The sequence below is a fragment of the Hyla sarda genome, chromosome 12, assembly GCF_029499605.1.
Source record: "Hyla sarda isolate aHylSar1 chromosome 12, aHylSar1.hap1, whole genome shotgun sequence".
Classification (NCBI taxonomy): domain Eukaryota; kingdom Metazoa; phylum Chordata; class Amphibia; order Anura; family Hylidae; genus Hyla; species Hyla sarda.
In genome coordinates, this window is record NC_079200.1 from 12,592,174 (window position 1) to 12,614,095 (window position 21,922).

A 21,922-nucleotide genomic window follows, 5' to 3' on the forward strand; every position below is an offset into this window, starting at 1 on the left:
GGATGGGGGGGGTTCCGCCGCGATCACCAGAACAGGTCCCTGACCGTCTCCATGAAGGGCGTGTATCTTCTATCGCAGTGTTTCCCAACCAGTGTGCCTCCAGCTGTGGCAATACTACAACTCCCAGCATGCCCGGACAGCCAAAGGCTGTCCGGGCATGTTGGGAGTTGTAGTTTTGCCACAGCTGGAGGCACACTGGATGGGAAACAATCGGTAGACGCAACGCGCTCCATCCATTTCTATGGGAGCGCCGAAGATGTCGGAGCACTGTACTCCAGTCTCTTCAGAGCTCCCATTGAAATCAATAGATCAGGTGTCACCGGGTCACATTCTGGAGATCACAGGGGGGGGGGGGGATAACTGTGATAGGGGATAAGTTAATTTTGGCCGGGGCTCTCCTATAAACCTAGTGGAAAGCACAACTTTCAATTCCGATAACAAAACAGACATTTGTTACAGTAAACCGGGTTGTGGTTCCCCCTGAAATTACTTTACCTTCCTGTCATATGGAGATTAAAACAAGAATCCGTCCATCACCGCGTGTATTCGGGTCATAAATACGTTTATGGAGGCGATTAAAAAAATAAAAAATAAAAAAAAGATGGAGCTTTTTTTTTGCCGTTTTCCATATTGTTAATTATTGCTGGGTTCCCAAAGCCCGATTCAGGATATAGACCAGTGGAAATGGGAAGACAAGTCGCCAGATAAAAAAAAATAAAATAAAATTATAATAATAATAAATGTGTCCTTGATGGCTGCAGTGTAAAGGTGCGTCCTTTTCTACAAAAAAAAAAAAATATTGGAAAAATTTAATGGTTGAGGTTTATCATTCTGTATAAATGGGTGAAGGGCACAGGCGAGAAAGGGAAAAAAAGGGGGCGATTAAAATCTTTAGTCCAAAAGAAATAAAACAAAAACAAAAAAAAAGGTAAATTCATTGATGATGTCCCTGAATGTATTGCACAGATTTAATATATCCTGGTAAGTGGCATCGTTGGTTAGTGCTGGGGGCACAGTGCCGCTGGGTACAACTCAGGAACACCGCGCACACACAAGTCCCTGGATACCTGAAATACCATCGGAGGATCGGTCCATGTTACCAAACTGCGTTTATTCCTCCAGAAATTCTTTATCTACATCCATATATGCCTCGTCTATGTAGCTTACTATGGCACACGGGGATGTCCTGTCCGGATTTAACAATACAGAAACAGTCTCTTTCCAGTAGCTGAAATTGATGCAGGAACTCTGAAAAAGGAGAAAGCAGAAATGAGATCTAGCATCATTACGTAAGAACATCTTTCCTGAAACCCAACGTTTTCCCAACCAGGGTGCCCCTAGATGTAGCAAAACTACAACTCCCAGCCTTTGGCCTGTCCGCCTGCTTCATAAAATCCACACTGTCCCATAAAAGTTAAATCAAGGCTTCCCTGTCATCTTAGCAGCCTTTGGCCTGTCTGCCTTCCCCAGAGGATCCACACCGTGCCTTAAAGGGGTTCTCCGGTGCTTAAACATCTTATCCCCCATCCGAAGGATAGGGGATAAGATGCGTCATCGCGGGAGTCCTGCCGCTGGGGACCCCCGGGATCATGCACACGGCACCCTGTTCGTAATCAGTTCGCTCCGGGACTGATTATGGGCGACTACAGGACGGGCGGCGTGTGATAACTGTCACGCCCCCTCCCGTAGGCTTGCTTTGAGGGGTGGAGCGTGACGTCACACGCCGCCCGTCCTGTAGTCGCCGGTAATCAGTCCCGAAGCAAACACGCTCCAGGGACTGATTACAAATGGGGTGCCGCGTGCAAGATCCCGGGGGGCAGGTTCCAGCTGCTAGCAGTCGGGGACCCGCCTGTAATGGCCGACACCTGCGATCGCGCGGATGCCCACCATTAACCCCTCAGATGCCGTGATCAGTACAGATCATGGCATCTGCACCATTGCGGTACCTTGATTGGATGATCGGATCGCCCACAGCGCTGCCGCGGGGATCCGATCATCCAGCATGACAGCCGGGGGTCCCCTCACCTGGCTCCGGCCGTCTCCCGGGGTCTTCTGCTCTGGTCTGAGATCGAGCAGACCAGAGCAGAAGATGACCGATAATACTTCGACCTTTGACCCCCGGATGTAGGTCAGCAGACCGAAACACGTGTAGGGGTGGCGGCATCCTGGGACTTGCAGTACCTTCTCTATATTACTGCGGTATGTATATGTTATTTATTATTATATGATCAATGCTTAGGCCTTATCCTGTTTGCACTTGCACTTTTACTGGAATTGCCAGCATATGCACCTATTGTACCTTTCTGCCTCAGTAATTGTACATACAAATTTAATGAGATTTAGCAGTAGTTGCACTCTTTTTTTAACACATTGCACTATGTTTTTAATATTATGAAATAAAGTTTATATTTTATATTTGACTTCTAATTTCTGAGTAGCTCCTTTTTTCTTTGGGTTTATTGTGTCCTATACATAGCACTGCACAGTATTAGCAATCAAAGGATTGCTATAGATAGTCCCCTATGGGGACATAAAAAGTGTAAAAAAAAAAAAAAAGTTAAAATGTAATTAAAAAGTGAAAAATCCCCTCCCCCAATAAAAAAAAAAAAATTGTCAGTTTTTCACATTTTACCCCCAAAAAGGCGTAAAATTTCCTTAAGGTGAAAATGGGCTTGGTCCTTAAGGGGTTAAAGGTAAAAAAAGGTTTCCCCCTCATCTTAGACTTTGGCTGTCCAGACATACTGGGAGTTGCAGTTTTGCAACATCTGGAGGCACCCCGGTTGGGAAACACTGGTGTAACCACGCCAAGAAAAAAGAAAAAAAAGGGAGGGTCCGAGCTCACGTTTTCTAAACAAGTGCTGTCTTTATCCTTGTTGAGGTAATGCTGCTGCCAGAACCGCAGGAGATTATGGAAGTTGTTGAGTATGAAGCCCGGGTATTTCTCCATACACTCCATGTCGCGGATGTTCTGCAGGTAGCACGGTAATCGGCCTTTCCTTCGCGCCAGCATCAGGATGACAAGACTTGTGTTCAGGCAGCTGACGTTCTCCTGTTTCATACAAGCAGATCCCAAAGATTAAATACATCATCTTGTAAACTTGAGGGGGGGGGGGGGGTTGGGGGGTATTAGTCAAGGGACTTTTTTTACCAATTAAATTCTTTTTTTTTTAACAAAGTTATCATAGATAGTTAGTACAAGCGAATATAAGAAACGTTGTAATATATCTTAGAGGAGAAAAATGCTTCTTTCTCTTGTTCTCAAGCTTCCTTCCTCTCCCTTAAGACCGTATTCCACTTTGAAAGTCAGCTCAGCTTTCTGTCTGCAAGACAAGCAATACAAGTCTATAGAGAGGCGGGGGGGGGGGGGGGGTAGGACGGAGCTCAGCCCTCGAGCTCTGGGAGAACTGCAAATTATAGATGAAGCATGCAGAGCAGAAATCTTCTGAAAAATGTCAAGTACAAATTATATAATGGCCAAAAATTGTGCTGTTCCTCATGTACACACTCAGGGCAGCTTATCCTGAAGAGTCACCTGAAATAACAGGTCCACTTTATATAGGACTGGGAAACGGGCAGGATAAAGGTTTTATTGAGCAGATTGGAAAGTCTATTATTCATCAGACAAGATCTGACCGGTCTTCTCTCTCTCTACCTTAAAGGGGTTATCCAGGAATATAAAAAAAAAAAAGCTAATTTCTTCCAAAAACAGCTCCCTGCCTGTCTCTAGGTTGAATGTGGTTCTGCAGCTCAGTTCCATTGAAGTAAATGGAGCCACACTGTAATACCACACCCAACCTGGGGACAAAAGTAAAGCAGTTTTTGAAAGAAATTAGCTCTGTTTTTCTATTCCCGGATAACTCCTTTAAAGTCTTCATAAGCCATGGTTGTTCGGCTTTATTCTAAGTTACAGAAACCGCAACGAGGATATCAGAGACTTTACCTGTGTCAGCGTCTGCACGTGAATTATGTTAATAAGACGGAAGAGGAAAGACATTCGGACGGACCCCTGAGTCATATAGGACAACAGCCGACACTCGGACAGAACTTCAGCCACTGCGGAGGCAAAATACACAGAGACCAGAACGGTCAGACATCTGTGCGGTCCTAAAATACTTGGGTATCACATGGTGCAGGTTCCCACCTTTGATATCATCCGACTGATTCTCGAACCGGTCCAGAGACAACGCGATGCATCTCACTAACATGTTGGAGTCCACTAGAGAGCTGTTTATCTGGTTCAGGAAAACCTGGAACTGAAGCAGAAAAGAAATTACTTAAAGGGGTACTCCGGTGGGAAACTTTTTTATTTATTTATTTATTTATTTTTTTTTAAATCAACTGGTGCCAGAAAATTAAAAACAGATTTGTAAATTACTTCTATTAAAAAAATCTTCATCCTTCCAGTACTTATTAGCTGCTGAATACTACAGAGAAAATTCTTTTCTTTTTGGAACACAGTGCTCTCTGCTGACATCTCTGTCCATTTTAGGAACTGTCCAGAGCAGCATATGTTTAGCTATGGGGATTTTCTTCTACTCTGGACAGTTCATAAAATGGACAGAGGTGTCAGCAGAGAGCACTGTGGTCATGATGTCAGCAGAGAGCTCTGTGTTCCAAAAAGAAAATAAATTTCCTCTGTAGTATTCAGCAGCTAATAAGCACTGGAAAGATTAAGATTTTTTAATAGAAGTCATTTACAAATCTGGTTTATTTTTATTTTTTTTAAACTGGTGCCGGAAAGTTAAACAGATTTGTAAATTACTTCTATTAAAAAAAATCTTAATCCTTCCAGTACTTATTAGCTGCTGAATACTACAGAGGAAATTATTTTCTTTTTGGAACACAGAGCTCTCTGCTGACATCATGACCACAGTGCTCTCTGCTGAAATCTCTGTCCATTTTAGGAACTGTCCAGAGCAGCATAGGTTTGCTATGGGGATTTTCTCCTACTCTGGACAGTTCTTAAAATGGACAGAGATGTCAGCAGAGAGCACTGTGGTCCAAAAAGAAAAGAATTTTCTCTGTAGTATTCAGCAGCTAATAAGTACTGGAAGGACTCCGGTGGAACACTTATTTTTATTTTTTTTAAACTGGTGCCAGAAAGTTAAAGTGTTCCCCCGGCACGGCTGTACACAAAAACTGTCGTTTGGAGGCCGGAAGAAGCTCATGAAAACAAAGTAGGTCGGAAGAAGTGCACGGCTGTACGCGAAAACTGTTGGTTGCCCCTGCAATTTCTTGCCAGCCTTCCTGCGACATCAAATGTGAATACCAAGTTGCAACGGAGTTGGCGAGTGCCCGCTCATTCGATCTTACGCATTATTACGTTGATTGTGGTCTTGTTGGAGCGGAGCGCCTCCAGTGCGTTCTACGGTGTAGGCAGCTACGGCCGCTATGTTAGCCGATTAGCCAATAGGAGCGGCGTGCGTGGCGACGTGATGGCGGCAACGGAGAGATGTTCCCAGGCAGCAGAGACCTTCCCGGAGCGTCGGGGTCACCACGGGGACGCGGCGACAGCGATTGAGAGCGACATCCAGGGCAGCGGTGACGGTCCAGAGCGGCGGGGACACGAGAGTATAACCTCCAATACCAGTTGGCTGTCCGGGCATGCTGGGAGTTGTAGTTTTGCAACATCTGGAGGTCCGCAGGTTGTAGACCACTGTCCTATACTTTACAATGCACGGATCCCTCAACATACGATGGTTTCAACAAACGATGGTTCACTGTATTTCTTGTTAGGCTCCATTGGGGGACACAGGAACCGTGGGTATATCTTGCTGCCACTAGGAGGCTTGGCTCCTCCCAGCAGGATATACCCCGCCCACTGAGCTAATCAGTTTTTAGCTTAGTGTCCTAGGAGGCAGACGCAGGTCTTGAGCTCTCCTCCAGACCTGGTCTTTTTTTTTTATTTTTTTTTAAATTATTTTCTAGTCCTATAGAGTTTAGACTTTTCTTTCCTTTCTTCCCCCCCCCCCACTTGCGAAGAAATAGCATGGTCCATATCTCTCCATATGACAGTGCGGGGGCCACAAGATTTATTCAACTAACAGGGAAAACAATAATGGAATAATATATTATATATATATATACACACATACACACATATATATATATACACATACACATACATATATACACATACACATATATACACATACACATATACATATATATATATATATATATATATATTTTTTTTTTTTTTTTCCTACCTTTTCATCACAATTTATATATTTGTTAAATCTCTTGAAGGCGTCGATGTTGAACTTCATCAGTTCCCCGAGGAGGTCGAAGTAGCTCTGAAGGACGTCTCTCGATTTGCATTCACTGTCCACAATGCAGTACAGGATGTGCTGAGAAAGAAGAAAGTCGCTGTTATCTACGAGCAAGAACCTTCTAGGCTTCAGCACATACAGAATTATTACAACGCAGGAAAAAAACGTCTTCTAGAACAATAAACAGGACAAGTATAAAACAAAGGCAGATAAAAGACCAATACAAGAGAGGGGACAACTCATTTCCTTTACACTAAAAAGTTGTCTTATGATTCCTATTCTTAGGGCAGGGACACAAGTGCCGGATTTTGCTGTGGATTTTCCTACCCATTAAAGTCATTGGGTAGAAAAATCCGCTGCAGAAAATATGGCACGTGACCCTACCTTTAACCCCTTCCCGCTACAGGACATATGCATCAGTCCCAGCACCCAACACATTTGCACGCTGGGATGTATGATACCGCCCTGCTGATCTCCGTCTCTGCTACACACAGCTCAGGAGATAAGCGGCGGGACCCAGCTGTCAATCAATCCCAGCCGGGGTCCCGCCGCAGCAGCTGGGGCCGTGATCGCACCGGTCCCCGGAAGCATTAACCCCACAGATGCCGTGATCAATCCTGATCATGGCATATATGGTGTTGACAGGGGGAGAATGCTCCCCCAGCTCACCAAAGGCGGCGCCGTGATACGATCGCGGGTCGCCATTGGTTGCTATGGCAGCAGGAGGTCAGCTTCAGAAGCCTGTGAGATCCAGCCACAATCTGTAGTGTGTGCAGCTCATCAGTATATATACTGTGCTGCAGTACAAATGTATTGCAGCATAGTATAACCTGTAACAATTGAAAAATAAAATAAAAAAAAGGTTCTTCAATAAGTATTAAAAAAAAAAATTAAAAAAAATGCCCCTTTCCCAATAAAAGCCCTGTATTTATCCTAAAAAACAAAAACACCAATCAACTAGGTATTGCCACATCCGTAATGATGCAAAAGGTAGCATGTATCACAAAAAATGATACTAATAAAGTACAGCTTGTCCCGCAAAAAATAAGCCGTCACTCAATGACGGACGAAAAATAAGAAAAAAAGTTACAGCTGTTGGAAAATTATTACCCAAAAAGAAGGGAAAAAATTAATTTTGCTCAGAGAAGGAAAAAACACAGAACGCAATATCGTCATAATCGTACCGACCCGCAGAATACATATATCACTTATACCGCACAGTGAATGCCATAAAAAAATGTATGCTTACCGTAAAATCTCTTTCTCAGAGGATCCATTGGGGGACAGAGACAGTGGGTATATGCTGCTTCCACTAGGAGGTTGACACTAGGCAAGAAAAATAAAGTCGGACCTTCATGTCAGGATATACCCGCCTACAGACTCTGAGCTATCAGTTTAGTCCCAAAGCAGTAGGAGAGGACCGACAGAAAGAAAAAAAAAAAAAAAAAACAGCAGCTGTGCGAGAAAACCACAGACAAAAAATAACCGAACCAACCCTCGGACAGGCAACCGAACCAAAGACCCCAGAACAAATAATGGGTGGGTGATATGTCCCCCCCCAATGGACCCTCCGAGAAAGATTTTACGGTAAGTATAAAAATCTATTTTTCTCGTTCAGCTCCATTGGGGGACACAGACATTGGGACGTACCAAAGCAGTCCCCGGGGTGGGAGAGAACTCAAGCAACTCAGGTGGAAGGCTGGGCCACACCTTGCGACCCAAACCAGCGTCAGCAGACGCACAAGTGTGCACCTGGTAAAATTTTGTAAAAAAGTGTGCAAGGACGACCAGGTGGCCACCTTACAGACTTGCAAGGCCGAAGCCCTGTTGCGGAGAGCCCAGGAGGCCCCAACGGAACGAGTGGAATGAGCTGAGACCCGGAAAGGTGGAGTCTTCCCTTTGCAGCGGTAAGCTCCCGAGATGGCAGAATGGATCCACTTACAAAATGATCCCTTACGACGACCCTCTGTAAGCACAAAGAAAAAGTCACACTGACGGAAGGATGAAGTGACCGAAAGGTAAATCTGAACAGGCCGTACCATGTCAAGACATTGAAGCAACCGTTCCCTGAGATGGGACAGAGTTGGGCAGAAGGACGGGAAGACGATATCCTCATTTAGGTGAAAGGCAGAGACCACCTTAGGCAAAAATGAGGGGACCAGACGGAAAACAAAATTTGTCCTGGTGCAAGACCAGGTAGGGGAAACGGCAGGAGGGAGCCGCCAGCTCTGAAACTCCGGATGGAAGTGACCACATTGAAGAAGGCCGCAAAGAGAAATGTCCCAGAGAGGCACGAAGGGAATACCCTGCAAGTAACTGAGAACCAGATTCAGATCCCAGAGGGGGAGTAGGGGGATCTGTACGGCGGAGCTGCATGAGCTACGCCCTGCAGAAAAGTGCAGATGTAAGGGTCGGACGCAGGGAGTGCTGAATGAGAATGGAAAGAGCAGACACCTGACGCTAAAGGGAACTGAGAACCAAGCGTTGTTCCAGCCCAGACTGCAAAAAGGAAAGAAGGCGTGGAAGGGAGAAAACAACTGGTGAGAAGGATTGAGACTCACAGCATCGAAAGTAGGACCCCCAAGTACGGTGATAAATCTTCGCAGAGGAAGGCTTGCGTGCACTGATCATTGCGCAGATCACCTTGGAAGAGAACCCCCTGGCTCTTAGAACCGCGGTTTCAACTGCCACGCCATCAAATGCAGCAACCGTAAATTGGGGTGGCAAAGGGGACCCTGAGAGAGCAGGTTGGGACGAACTGGAAGGTGCAGTGGTACGTCGGCCACTAGGAGAACAACGTCTGCGTACCACGTGCGCCTGGACCAGTCCAGAGCCACGAGAATGGCGGGGACGTCCTCCGCTTTGAGTTTCCTCAGGACCCTGGGAAGGAGAGGAAGAGGAGGGAAGAGTCTGGAGAAGAAAAAGTTTAGTCTCAAGGGGCGACACGCCTTCTTTACCGTGAGGACTGTGAATTTATGGAACGGTCTACCTCAGGAACTGGTCACAGCAGGAACAATTAACAGCTTTAAAACAGGATTAGATACATTCATGGAACAAAATAACATTAATGCTTATGAAGAAATATAAAATCCCATCCCTTCCCCAATATCGCGCACACCCCTACCCCTTAATTCCCTGGTTGAACTTGATGGACATATGTCTTTTTTCGACCGTACTAACTATGTAACTATGTAACTATAAGGGGAGGACAAAGTGTGACAAGGGGATCACTAAGGAGTCTAGGGCCAAAGCCAGAGGATCGCTGGACTTTGCGACGAAGCGAGGAACTTTCTGGTTGTGGCGAGACGCAATGAGGTCATCGATCGAGGCAAAACAGAGACATGTCCCATCGGGACAGAAGAGTAAGTTGAAGAGGTCAACACTGAAACTGGGCAAAGGGAACGGGTTCCATAGCCGCCACCATCCGACCCAGGACTTCCATGCAGATCCGAATGGAAACTGGAACAGAACGACAGACAAGGCGAACTCCTCTTAGAGAGCGGCACTTGTCCGGCGGGAGCAGTGTCGAACTGGAGTCCAAAGAAGATCAGAGACTAGGTGAGAATAAGGTTGGACTTTTCATGGTTGACCACACCGCCGAAACGGGACAAGATCTGAAGAGTGAGAAGGAGACTCACCTTATTCTGGTCCCTGGTTGGAGCCTTGATCAGGAGGTCGTCCAGGTTGGGGATCACTGACACACCCCGGGCTCGCAGGATGGCGATCACCGCTGCCATTACCTTGGTGAAGAACCTTGGGGACATAGCCAGGCCAAAAGGAAAGACCACAAATTGAAAATGGCCATCCGTAACGGCAAAGCGGAGATAGCGCTGATGAGCAGGAAAAATTGGGATGTGAAGGTAAGCGTCTCTGATATCCACCGAGGAAAGAAACTCCCCTTGATCCATGGACGCCACCACAGAAGGGAGTGACTCCATATGGAAATGACGCAGGAGTAGGTGGCGGTTGAGGACCTTTAGATCCAGGATCGGGCGGACAGAACCCCCCTTTTTGGGGACAATAAACAGGTTTGAATAGACCCCCGAAAAACGCTCCTTGGGAGGAACTGGGACAATCACTCCCTGAGCGAGAAGGGTCCAAAGTGAGACCCGATAAGCCGCCGCCAAGGAAGTAGAACAAGGAGGTCTGGATCGAAAAAAAAACGGTCCCTTGGAAAGGAAGCAAACTATCAGATAGCCGTCAGAAAAGACATCTCAGACCCAAGAATCCTGCACTTTGGCAATCCAAACGTCCCGGAACAGGGACAAAATTACCTCCCACAAGAAAATAAATTTCCGGGTGGGGGCGTACCTTCAGGCAGAGGGAGGCTTACGGGTGCCCAACTTGGCCGCAAAGCAGCCGAAACGGTTATCCGACTTCCAGGAAGGGCGAGCCTTGAAGGAAGGAGTCTTCCTATCCTGTGAGGGTGCTGACCCGGCTGCCCGACCCAAAAGACCGAAAGGGCAGAAAGGAGGTAGACTTCCGGCGGGAATCGGTACCGCGAGACTTGTTCTGGAGCTCTTACCTCCAGTAGCCTCAGAGATAATCTCATCCAGGAGTTTTCCGAAGAGCCAGGTCCCAGAGAAAAGGGAGAAAAGAGAAAAAGTAGCATTGGTGTCCCAGGCCTTGAACCACATGGAGCTACGACTTGCCACCAGGTTACCTGTTGCAAAAGCCATACAACAGGCAGACTGCTAGGAAGCAGAGCACAAGTAGTCTCCAGCATTGGAGAGTTGAAGAGAAAGATCCGCCAATTCCTCTGAAGGGGCCCCAGATAAAATGTCCTGGTGGAGTTGGGTAGCCCAAACAGATAGGGCTTTTGACACACAAGCCGAAGCAAAAGCGGGAAGCAAAGCTGAACCCGCCGCTTCAAAAGCGAACTTGGCCAGATTCTCGATTCTCTTGTCCATCAGATCCTTAAAAGGAGGATGCGTCCACCAAAGGAAGAGTAGTCGATTTTGACAGGTGGGATCCCGGAGGATCCACAGCCGGCGGCGTTGTCCATTTTGCGCCTGAACCCTCTTAGGGTGCATGCACACCACGTTTTTGCTATTTCAAGTTAAAAACCGTATGGAACTGTATAGAACACTGTATGCATTGACTTAACATTGTAAACCATATGTCAAACGCATCATCCGGGTTAAGTCCGTTTTGCAGCTCACACGGTTTTGTCCGTTTTTTCTTTTTTTTACCCGTACCCAAAACCGTAGTCTACCACGTTCTTTGGTCCGGGTGAAAAACTGGTGAAACAAGTGAAACTTTATTCAAAATGGAGTGAAAAGTTAAAAACGCATACGGACATTATTTTTCAAACCGTATATGTTTTTCAACTGTATACGGGTTAAAATTTGTACACACGTTTTGATAAAGTTTAGTCAGGTTTTGAAGAATCTGTTTTTCACCAAAAACCTGATAGGGGAACTGTATTGCAAAAATGTGGTGTGCATGCACCCTTAGTCCTGTGGAAGCGTTTGGATGCTTCCATGCCGCTTACAGTAAGGAGTCGAATTTATCAAGAGAGCTGAATACCTTAGGAGAGCGACAGGAGCGGTGGCAGGAAACTTCAGGAACTGGGTCTGAAGAATACTCACCCTGTCCCAGAGAAAACTTACCTACTGAAGTCTTCAGCCAGCTATTAGACACCTGCATCATGCCGGGCTGAGACAGCGAGATGAGCAGGGAAGGTGGGGGACCTGGACCAAGGTACAACCCCAGGCTCTGACCGTTGGCAAGAAGGGGTTGACAGTGCGTAACTCTATGCCTGTGCCCCTTCATCACATATGGGGGAACAGTGAGGGCCGTGTCCCCCAATGAAGAAAGAAAGAAAAAAAAAAGACAAATTTTCCAGTTTTTCACAAAAAATGCTGCACGTGTCAACAAAAATGCACCACTTATAAAAATTCCAATATGTCACGAAAAAACTCTCAGAATCGCTCCGCTCATGAAAAAAGAGTTCTAAAGTTATTGCCAGAGAGTCATGTAAAATAAAAAACAGAGCCTGGTCATTAGTTAAAAAATGGGTCCATCCTTAAAGGGGTACTCCGCCCCTGGCATCTTATTCCCTATCCAAAGGATAGGGGATAAGATGTCATATCGCCGGGGTCCCGCTGCTGGGGACCCCGGGGATCGCCGCTGCGGCACCCCGCTATCATTACAGCACAGAGAGAGTTCGCTCTGTGCGTAATGAGGGGCGATACAGGGGCCAGAGCATCGTGACGTCATGGCTCCGCCCCTCATGACATCACGGCCCGTCCCCTTAATCCAAGTCTCTGGCAGGGGGCGTGACGACCGCCACACTCTCTCCCATAGACTTGTATTGACGGGGGCGGGCAGTGACGTCACGAGGGGCGGAGCCGTGACGTAAAGATCCTCCGGCCCCTGTATTGCCAGTCATTATGTGCAGAGCAATCTCGCTCTGCGCAGTAATGATAGCGGGGTGCTGCAGCAGCGATCGCCAGGGTCCCCAGCAGCGGGACCCCGGCGATATGACATCTTATCCCCTATCCTTTGGATAGGGGATAAGATGTCTAGGGGCGGAGTACCCCTTTAAGGAGTTAATGAATATTATGATTTTTGTTCTTAAGTGAATTAATTATCCACCATGAGGTCCCTTTAGTACGTACCTGGCAGACCGTAATGGACATGCTCAGGAAGGATCCGGACTTGTCTTGGGGCTAAATGGCTATGTTGTGAAACCACCATAATGCTGCTGCTTTCCTTTTGTAACATGGATATTTCCTGTCAGAGCTCCCTCCCTCCAAATACAAGTCCCAGGATTCCTTGTTTGTAAGTGTGAGGATACTTTTCTCCCTCCTACACATCAGTCACCCCACCAATTGAATCACACCTGAGCAGCCTTCCATGTGTGCAGTTCATGAAACTACCATTCCCTGCTGCCCTGTGGAGAATGATCTCCTTCCCACCCAGCAGTCTCTCCACCCATTGAAGCACAGACACGCTCCCTTTCAACATCTGACTAGTGATGTAATGTTTCGGCCACAATGCAACCTGGGAAAAGCAGAGACAACACATTTTGTATGCTGTTAAAAATGAACATTGGGGCAAAAATCACAAATTGTGAGATCACCAAACAACATAGGTACAGACACTATATTATGAACTACACCAACTTTACAGCCCCTGTAGCACAGTAAAAAAAAAAAAAAAAAAAAAAAAAAAAAAAAAAAAAATCCTGGAATACCACTTTAAAAAGGACAACTTATCCCCTATCCACAGGATAAGTGTCTGATCGTGGGGGGTCCGACTGCTGGGATCCCCCGCGATCTCCCAAACTGGGCCCCGCATTGCCGCTCTGTGTGAGCGGCTAATGCGCTACGCGCATTAGCCGCTCGCATAGAGCGGCAATGCGGGGGCCCCGTTTGGGAGGGTACGCCCCCCTCCCCATACAGTTCTATGGGAGAGGCGGGGAGGCACGAACGCTGCCTCTGCGCCTCTCCCATAAAGATACATGGAGGAGGCGTATCAGCCACGACGTCACGCTGCGCCGGCACGCCTCCTGCATGGGAGAGCCGTGGTCCCCTGAAGGAGATCGCGGGAGGGGTCCCAGCGGTCAGACTCCCTGCGATCAAACACTGATCCCCCTGCTGCAGATGTCCTTTAATGATTTTTGTCTCACCTCTAATAGGCCTCTCTTTAAAAGAAACATCTGGTCAGCATAGGACGTCACACCCCGAAGGAAGCTTTCTACTGCTCGGGCCTGCCAGAACCTACATGAAGAAATAGTGAAATAGATTATGCACAAAAAACATATACAGCTCAATTCAAGGGGGTAATAGCTACCTAGTGTCTGAGATCCTCATTGTTGGGATCTATTACTTACACAATTCCATGCATCTGACCATTGTTTTCTTTGTTTTTTTCCAGGACAGTTTAGAAAATCTTGCGCCTCTTTAGACAACTAGTATTTGGGTTAAAAATGTCCACCAAAATTCTTGTGCTTATCAGTTTGCACCGATGCCACAAGCCAGGCTTCATTTCTGATATTCCGTACCCTTTGTCAGGCGTAGTACAAAAGTGGCTAAATCCCATATAGTAAACATGGTGTTAGGCAGAGGAAGTTGTGTAGTTGTTTCCAGTGACCACACTGCTCTCTGCTGACACCTCTGTCCATGGTGGGAACTCTCTATAGCAGGAGAGATTTGCTATGGGGATTTGATCCTACTCTGGATAGTACCTGACATGGACAGAGGTGGCAGCAGAGAGCACTGTGGTCAGACTGGAAAGAACTAAACAACTTCCTGTGGAGTATACAGCAGCTGATAAGGAATGAAAGGATTAAAGGGGTACTCTCCCCTGGAAAACATTTTCTTTTTAAATCACTTTTTTTTTTTTTAATTACTTCTATTTAAAAATCTTAATCCTTCCAGTACTTATCAGCCGTTGTATGATCCAGAGGAAATTCTTTTCTTTTTTTGAATTTCCTTTCTGTCTGACCACAGTGCTCTCTGCTGACACATCTGTCCATTTTAGTAACTGTCCGGAACAGAATAGGTTTGCTTTGGGAATTTGCTCCTGCTCTGGACAGTTCCTAAAATGGACACAGAGGTGTCAGCAGAGAGAACTGTGGTCAAACAGAAAAGAAATTCAAACAGAAAAGAACTTCCTGTGGAGCATACAGCAGCTGATAAGTACTGGAAGGATTACAGAATTTCAGACAAGAAAACTTTACTTAACGCACCTGAACGAAGACTCTGCCGGCTCCTTCTTCATGACTTGTAATAGTCGGGTTAATAAACCTTTCTTCCCGTCACACACTAAACTCCTAAAACAAAACAAAAAATAAAATAACACATTGCAGAGTTTTTATTATGGACAGAATAATATTGTTTTAATAAGCCACAACTTAGAAGAAAAACATCCTGATGGAGCTTTGTGCTATGGGATGAAGCCAGCACCTACCTGTCCGTATTCATCACAGCCTCCACCTCCGGGATATTCGCTTTTAAGGATATGGCACTCAGCTCATTCAATTCTTGGCTGTTCAGAAGCAAATATTTGTTCCTGTATTTAAAAAAAAAAAAAACACATTATTAGAAAACAATGGAAACCACCACAAAACAAACGAGATTCTGCGCGACAAATACTGACATACAAACTAGATGTCTATTTCTAGGAACAAACCACTTGTCTAGTGTGAAAAGGCAGATCAATGCACTTGGGGCAAACGCCCTCGCGTCCCGTCACTTAAGGACGGGGGGGCGTATCCATACGCCCTCCGTATTTCCGATCACCGCAGCTCGCCGGGCGGTGATCGGAACGGGATGCCTGCTGATATCTATCAGCAGGCATCCCGTGGCAATGTCTAGGGGGAGTCCTGAGACCCCCCCCCCCCATGTCGGCGATCGCAGCAAATCGCAGGTCAATTCAGACCTGCGATTTGCTGCGATCCGGGCAAATCGGGTCACTGGTGACAAAATCTCCCGTAAAATAAGACTGATCGGAGGTGTCAGAGACAGCTCCGACCAGCCTAAAGGATAGGAGCGAGGTGGCAGTTTTGCCACCCCCTCCTATCCCCTGCCATTGGTCGGTCAGGCCACCAATGGCAGGAGGGGGGCGGGGGGTTAGAGTCAATTTCCCCCGCTCTGGCCACCGATCGAAGTCGGGGCAGAGCGGGGAACACTGGCGGCGAGGAAGGAGCATGGTCCGGCTTACCCGGACCTTCAGAGGCGGCCTCCCGGAGCAGCAGCTGCAGCAGGAGGGGCAGCGGCCGGAAAGTGCGGCGGTAAGTGATCTTGATTGTGGCCTTCTAAAAGCTGCAAAACTACAACTCCCAGCATGCCCACACAGAGACCACTGTGTAGTGGTCTCTAAGCTGTGGTCCTCCAGATCTTGCAAAACTACAACTTTCAGCATGCACTGACTGTCTGGCCATGCTGGGAATTGTAGTTTTGCAACATCTGAAGTGGCACAGTTAGGAGACCACAATACGGTGGTCTCTAAACTGTAGCCCTCCAGATGTTGCCAAACTACAATTCCCAGCATGGCCAGACAGTCAGGGATGCTGGGCATGTAGTTCTGCAATATTTGGCCCTTCAGATGTTGCAGAACTACAACTCCCAGCATGCCTGGACAGTCTGGGCATGCTTGGAGTTGTAGTTTTGCAACATCTGGAGGGTTACAGTTTGGAGGCCACTACTTAGCGGTCTCCAAACTGTTCTGCCCCAGTTATTGCATAACCACAACTCCTAGCATGCCCAGACTGTCCAGGCATGCTGGGAGTTGTAGTTCTGCAACATATGAAGGGCCAGATATTGCAGAACTGCATGCCCAGCATCCCTGACTGTCTGGGCATGCTGGGAGTTGTAGTTTTGCAACAGCTGGAGGCACATGGGTTGGAATCACTGAGCTAGAGTCTGTTTTCTAACTAAGTGGTTCCCCACCAGTGTGCCTACAGCTGTTGTAAAACTACAACTCCCAGCATGTACGGTCTGTCAGTGCATTCTGGGAGTTGTCATTTTGCCACAGCTGAAGTTTTGGGGGGGGCATTGTACAGGGTACATTCACACAAGCGGGTTTACAGTGGGATTCCTTCAAGGAAACTTACTGTGAACCCCTGCCTGTGTGAATGTACCCTAAAAACACTACACTAACAAATAATAAAAAGTAAAACACTAAACATACACCCCCTTACACGTCGCCCGCCCCCCCACCGAATAAAAAACGTCACATACGGCAGTGTTTCCTAAACGGCACCTCCAGCTGTTGCAAAACCACAACTCCCAGTGTTGCCGGACAGCCACAGACTGTCCTGGCAGGCTGGGAGTCTTGCAACAGCTGGAGGCACCCTGTTTGGGAAACACTTAAGGTTTTGGTGGAGACCAGCCCCATCCATGTAACCGGGTCCACCCCTACTGCAAATTGCTAATTTACCCCTCAAATGCACATGGCGCTCTCTCACTTCAGAGTCCTGTCGTGTTTCAATGCAACAGTTTTGGGCCACATATGGGGTATCTCCGTACTCGGGAGAAATTGTGTTACAAATTTGTGGGGGGGGGGGGGGGGATTTTTCTCCCCAAGGAGTTAAAGGGGTACTCCACTGGAAAAAAAAAAAATTCTAAAACAACTGGTGCCAGAAAGTTAAACAGATTTGTAAATTACTTCTATTTAAAAATCTTAATCTTTCCAGTACTTATCAGCTGTTATATACTCCACAGGAAGTGCTTTTCTTTTCTGTCTGACCGCAGTGCTCTCTGCTGACACCTCTGTCCATGTCAGGAACTGTCCAGAGTAGGAGCAAATCCCCATAGAAAACCTATCCTACTCTGGACAGTTCCTAAAATGGACAGAGGTGTCAGCAGAGAGCACTGTGGTCAGACAGAAAGGAAATTCAAATAGAAACGAACTTCCTGTGGATTATACAGCAGCTGATAAGTACTGGAAGGATTAAGATTCTTTAATAGTAAAGTAATTTACAAATATGATTAACTTTCTGGCACCAGTTAATTCTTTAAAAAAAATGTTTACCGGGAAGTACCCCTTTAAGAATGATTTTGCCCAATATTTTACATAACGTATATACTCGAGTATAAGCCGACCCGAGTATAAGCCGAGACCCCTAATTTCAACCCAAAATCACAGGAAAAGTTATTGACTCGAGTATAAGCCCAGGGTGGGAAATACATCATCCCCCCTGTCATCATCCAGACCCCCGTCATTAACATCCTCATCATCATCAGCGCCTGTCATCATCCCCTTGTCATTATCCCACACATCCCCCCCTTCATCATCCCCTTGTCATCATCCCCACCCCCCTTCATCATCCCCTTGTCATCATCATCCCACACCCCCCCCCCTTCATCATCCTCTTCGCATCATCCGCCCTCAGTGGTCTTCAACCTGCGGACCTCCAGAGGTTTCAAAACTTGTAGTTTTGAAACCTCCGGAGGTCTGCAGGTTGAAGACCACTGCGGCCTTCGACATCATCCAGCCCCCTCTCACCCCCTCTAGTTCTGTACTCACCTCCGCTCGGCGCTGGTCCGGTGCTGCAGGGCTGTCCGGAGAGGAGGTGGTCCGGTGGGATAGTGGTTCCGGGCTGCTATCTTCACCGGGGGCGCATCTTCTCCACGCTTCCGGCCCGGAATAGAGGCGTTGCCTTGACAATGACGCAGAAGTACGTTGGCAATGAACGTACCTCTGCGTCGTTGTCAAGGCAACGTGACTATTCTGGGGCCGGGCCCGAAGCGCTTAGAAGAGGCCTCCCCGGTGAAGATAGCAGCCCGGAACCACTATGCCACCGGACCACCTCCTCTCCGGACAGTCCTGCAGGACCGGACCAGCGCCGAGCGGAGGCGAGTACTGTACAGAACTAAAGGGGGGTGAGAGGGGGCTGGATGATGTCGAAGGCCGCAGTGGTCTTCAACCTGAGGACCTCCGGAGGTTTCAAACCTACAACTCCCAGCAAGCCCGGACAGCCGATGGCCTCTGGAGGTCCGCAGGTTGAAGACCACTGCGGGTGGAGAGTTCACTCGAGTATAAGCCGAGGGGGGTGTTTTCAGCACGAAAAATCGTGCTGAAAAACTCGGCTTATACTCGAGTATATACGGTAGTTATTTTTTTTTTACAATATTTCTATTAAAATTACTGTTTGCATGCCATAAAAGGAAAAATGTTAGACAAGCTATATAACACACACACACACACACTCTGTCTCTCTCAAATGGTACCTTTCCTGGAGCTGATGGTGGTTGCCAAATAAAAATCACTATTTTTTTTATTTATATATTTTTATTTTTTTACTGCCCAGCCAAGTGTCAAGGAGGTGGACCCGAGCTGCTCAAATGTCACAGCCTGGCACCGCTCCTCACCTCCATGCCCCTTTTTGACTAACATACATCAATCAAGAAGGTGCAGTAAAGGTGTTGCCAGGCTGTGGCACTTAAAGGGGTACTCTGCTGCTCAGCGTTTGGAACAAACTGTTCCGAACACTGGAGCCGGGAGCTCGTGTCGTCATAGCCCCGCCCCTTCATGATGTCAAACCCCATCAATGCAAGTCTATGGGAGGGGGCGTGACAGCTGTCACGCCCCCTCCCATAAACTTGCATTGAGTGGGTGGGGCGTGACATCATGAGGGGGCGGGGCTATGACATCACAAGCTCCCGGCTCCAGCGCTCGAAACAGTTTGTTCCAAACGCTGAGCAACGGAGTACCCCTTTAAAGGGGTTCTCCGGTGAAAACCTTTTCTCTTTTAAATCAACTGGTGGCAGAAAGTTAAACAAATTTGTAAATTACTTCTATTAAAAAAATCTTAATCCTTCCAGTACTTATTAGCTGCTGAATGCTACAGTGGAAATTCCTTTCTTTTTGGAACACTGATGACATCACGAGCACAGTGCTCTCTGCCGACATCTCTGTCCATTTTAGCAACCATGCATAGCAGATGTATGCTAAGGGCAGCATGGTGGCTCAGTGGTTAGCACTGCTGCCTTGCAGTGCTGGGGAGTTGGGTTCAAATCCCACTAAGGACAACAATAAATAAAGCGTTATTATAATAACGTCAGCAGAGAGAACTGTGCTTGTGATGTCATCAGAGAGCATTCCAAAAAGAAAAAAATTTCCTCTGTAGTATTCAGCAGCTAATAAGTACAGGAAGGATTAAGATTTTTTTAATAGAAGTAATTTACAAATATGTTTAACTTTCTGCCACCAGTTGATTTAAAAGAAAAAAGGTTTTCACCGGAGTACCCCTTTAAGAAGCTTGGCCACACCTCCTTGACACTTGGCTGGGAAATATAAAGGGGATTTTTATAAATTTGGCAACCACCATTAGCTACAGAAAAGCTACATATTGCTTTTATACCCCGACAGCGATCCAATGGTGTCTGCTAGAGATGAGCGAATTTACAGTAAATTCGATTCGTCACGAACTTCTCGGCTCGGCAGTTGATGATTTATCCTGCATAAATTAGTTCAGCTTTCAGGTGCTCCCGTGGGCTGGAAAAGGTGGATACAGTCCTAGGAGACTCTTTCCTAGGACTGTATCCACCTTTTCCAGCCCACCGGAGCACCTGAAGGCTGAACTAATTTACGCAGGAAAAGTCGTCAACTGCCGAGCCGAGAAGTTCGTGACGAATCGAATATACTGTAAGTTCGCTCATCTCTAGTGTCTGCAGTTCATAGCAGCGCAAACAGCTTAAAGATTCCATTTAAAGTAGAATGATGTACTTCACTTACTCGTGATGGTCACTGAAACTCTGGAGCAATCTCAAAAACTGAATTTTAAGTGATATATCCTAAAAAAAAAAATAAAAAAAAAAAATAAAAAATTTAAAACAAAAATATATAAATGAAACAGCAGCAGTTACATACTTACTAATGTGTTACCACACCAGTCATATAAACCTTTACTTATTTTGAGTTAGTTTTCTATTATATACACAATACAGTCAGTCTTGGGAGAAATAAAAAATGTCTGGACATAGTATTTGGAAGCTACGTTGCCACTTTTTTTTTAAAGGGGTACTCCGCTGTACAGCGTTTGGCACAAACTGTTCCGAATGCTGGAGCTGGAAGCTTGTGATGCCATAGCCCCGCCCCCTCAATGCAAGTCCATGGGAGGGGGCGTGACAGCCGTCACGCCCCCTCACATGGACTTGCATTGAGGGGGGCGGGGCGTGATGGCACAAGGAGTCGGGGCTATGATGTCACAAGCTGCCGGCTCCAGCATTCGGAACAGTTTGTTCCAAACGCTGAGCAGCGGAGTACCCCTTTAACCCAAATGATAATACTTACCGGACTGCAGTCACAGTTCTGGTTGTGGCCATGGAGGACAAGGGTGGACGCAGAATGTTTTCTCCAGATCAGCTTGTCAAAGAGATTATTAAGTCCGGGGATCAATTTAAACTCCGCTATCATCTTATGGACCTTTTTTAGAATAAAAAAAAAAACAGTAAACGTAAGCAAACAAGGAAACAACCTCTAAATAATCGTACACAATATAAAAGGGTTAAAGAAGGGCTCAAGGTCTAGAATGGTGCCGGATAAAGAGGCTGCGAATTTTCCCCCCCGCACCATTTAACCTTCTCTCGGATGTAAACATTGGCAGTATTTATGATTGGCCATTAAAAGGGGTGTGGCTGTATAAAAAGTGTGTATTATGAGGGGTCTAGGGAAATTAACAAAAAAACTAAAAAAGTAAAATAAAAATGCTTATTTAAAAAAAATATTATATTTTAAATACACTGCTCAAAAAAATAAAAGGGAACACAAACACAACGTAACTCCAAGTCAACAGACAACAGGTGGAAATTATAGGCAATTAAGCAAGACTCCCCCAATAAAGGAGTGGTTTTGCAGGTGGTGACCACAGACCACTTTTCAGTTCCTATGCTTCCTGGCTGATGTTTTGGTCACTTTTGAAGGCTGGCGGTGCTTTCACTCTAGTGGTAGCATGAGATGGAGTCTACAGCCCAGACAAGTGGCTCAGGTAGTGCAGCTCATCCAGGATGGCACATCAATGTAAGCTGTGGTAAGAAGGTTTGCCGTGTCTGTCAGCGTAGTGTCCAGAGCATGGAGGCGCTACCAGGAGACAGGCCAGTACATCAGGAGACGTGGAGGAGGCCGTAGGAGGGCAACAACCCAGAAGCAGGACTGCTACTTCCACCTTTGTGCAAGGAGGAGCAGTAGGAGCACTG

At 46.6% G+C, this 21,922-nt stretch overlaps 1 protein-coding gene across 3 annotated transcripts in view; it reads right to left on the bottom strand.

The window, feature by feature from the left end:
• Window positions 1-1,092: 1,092 nt before the first annotated feature.
• The window catches only part of TRPC4AP (transient receptor potential cation channel subfamily C member 4 associated protein), a 68,611-nt gene continuing 47,781 nt past the window's right edge, over window positions 1,093-21,922 (bottom strand). For all 3 annotated transcript variants that reach the window (XM_056548002.1, XM_056548003.1, XM_056548001.1), the window contains 10 exons: window positions 21,021-21,152; window positions 20,463-20,521; window positions 15,192-15,293; window positions 14,971-15,054; window positions 13,909-13,999; window positions 6,210-6,350; window positions 4,142-4,253; window positions 3,941-4,053; window positions 2,843-3,049; window positions 1,093-1,248 (listed from right to left, as the gene is read on the bottom strand). In XM_056548002.1, the coding sequence (XP_056403977.1) occupies window positions 1,111-1,248; window positions 2,843-3,049; window positions 3,941-4,053; window positions 4,142-4,253; window positions 6,210-6,350; window positions 13,909-13,999; window positions 14,971-15,054; window positions 15,192-15,293; window positions 20,463-20,521; window positions 21,021-21,152 (1,179 nt within the window). In that variant the 3' untranslated portion in view covers window positions 1,093-1,110. The remainder of the gene's footprint in view (window positions 1,249-2,842; window positions 3,050-3,940; window positions 4,054-4,141; window positions 4,254-6,209; window positions 6,351-13,908; window positions 14,000-14,970; window positions 15,055-15,191; window positions 15,294-20,462; window positions 20,522-21,020; window positions 21,153-21,922) is intronic.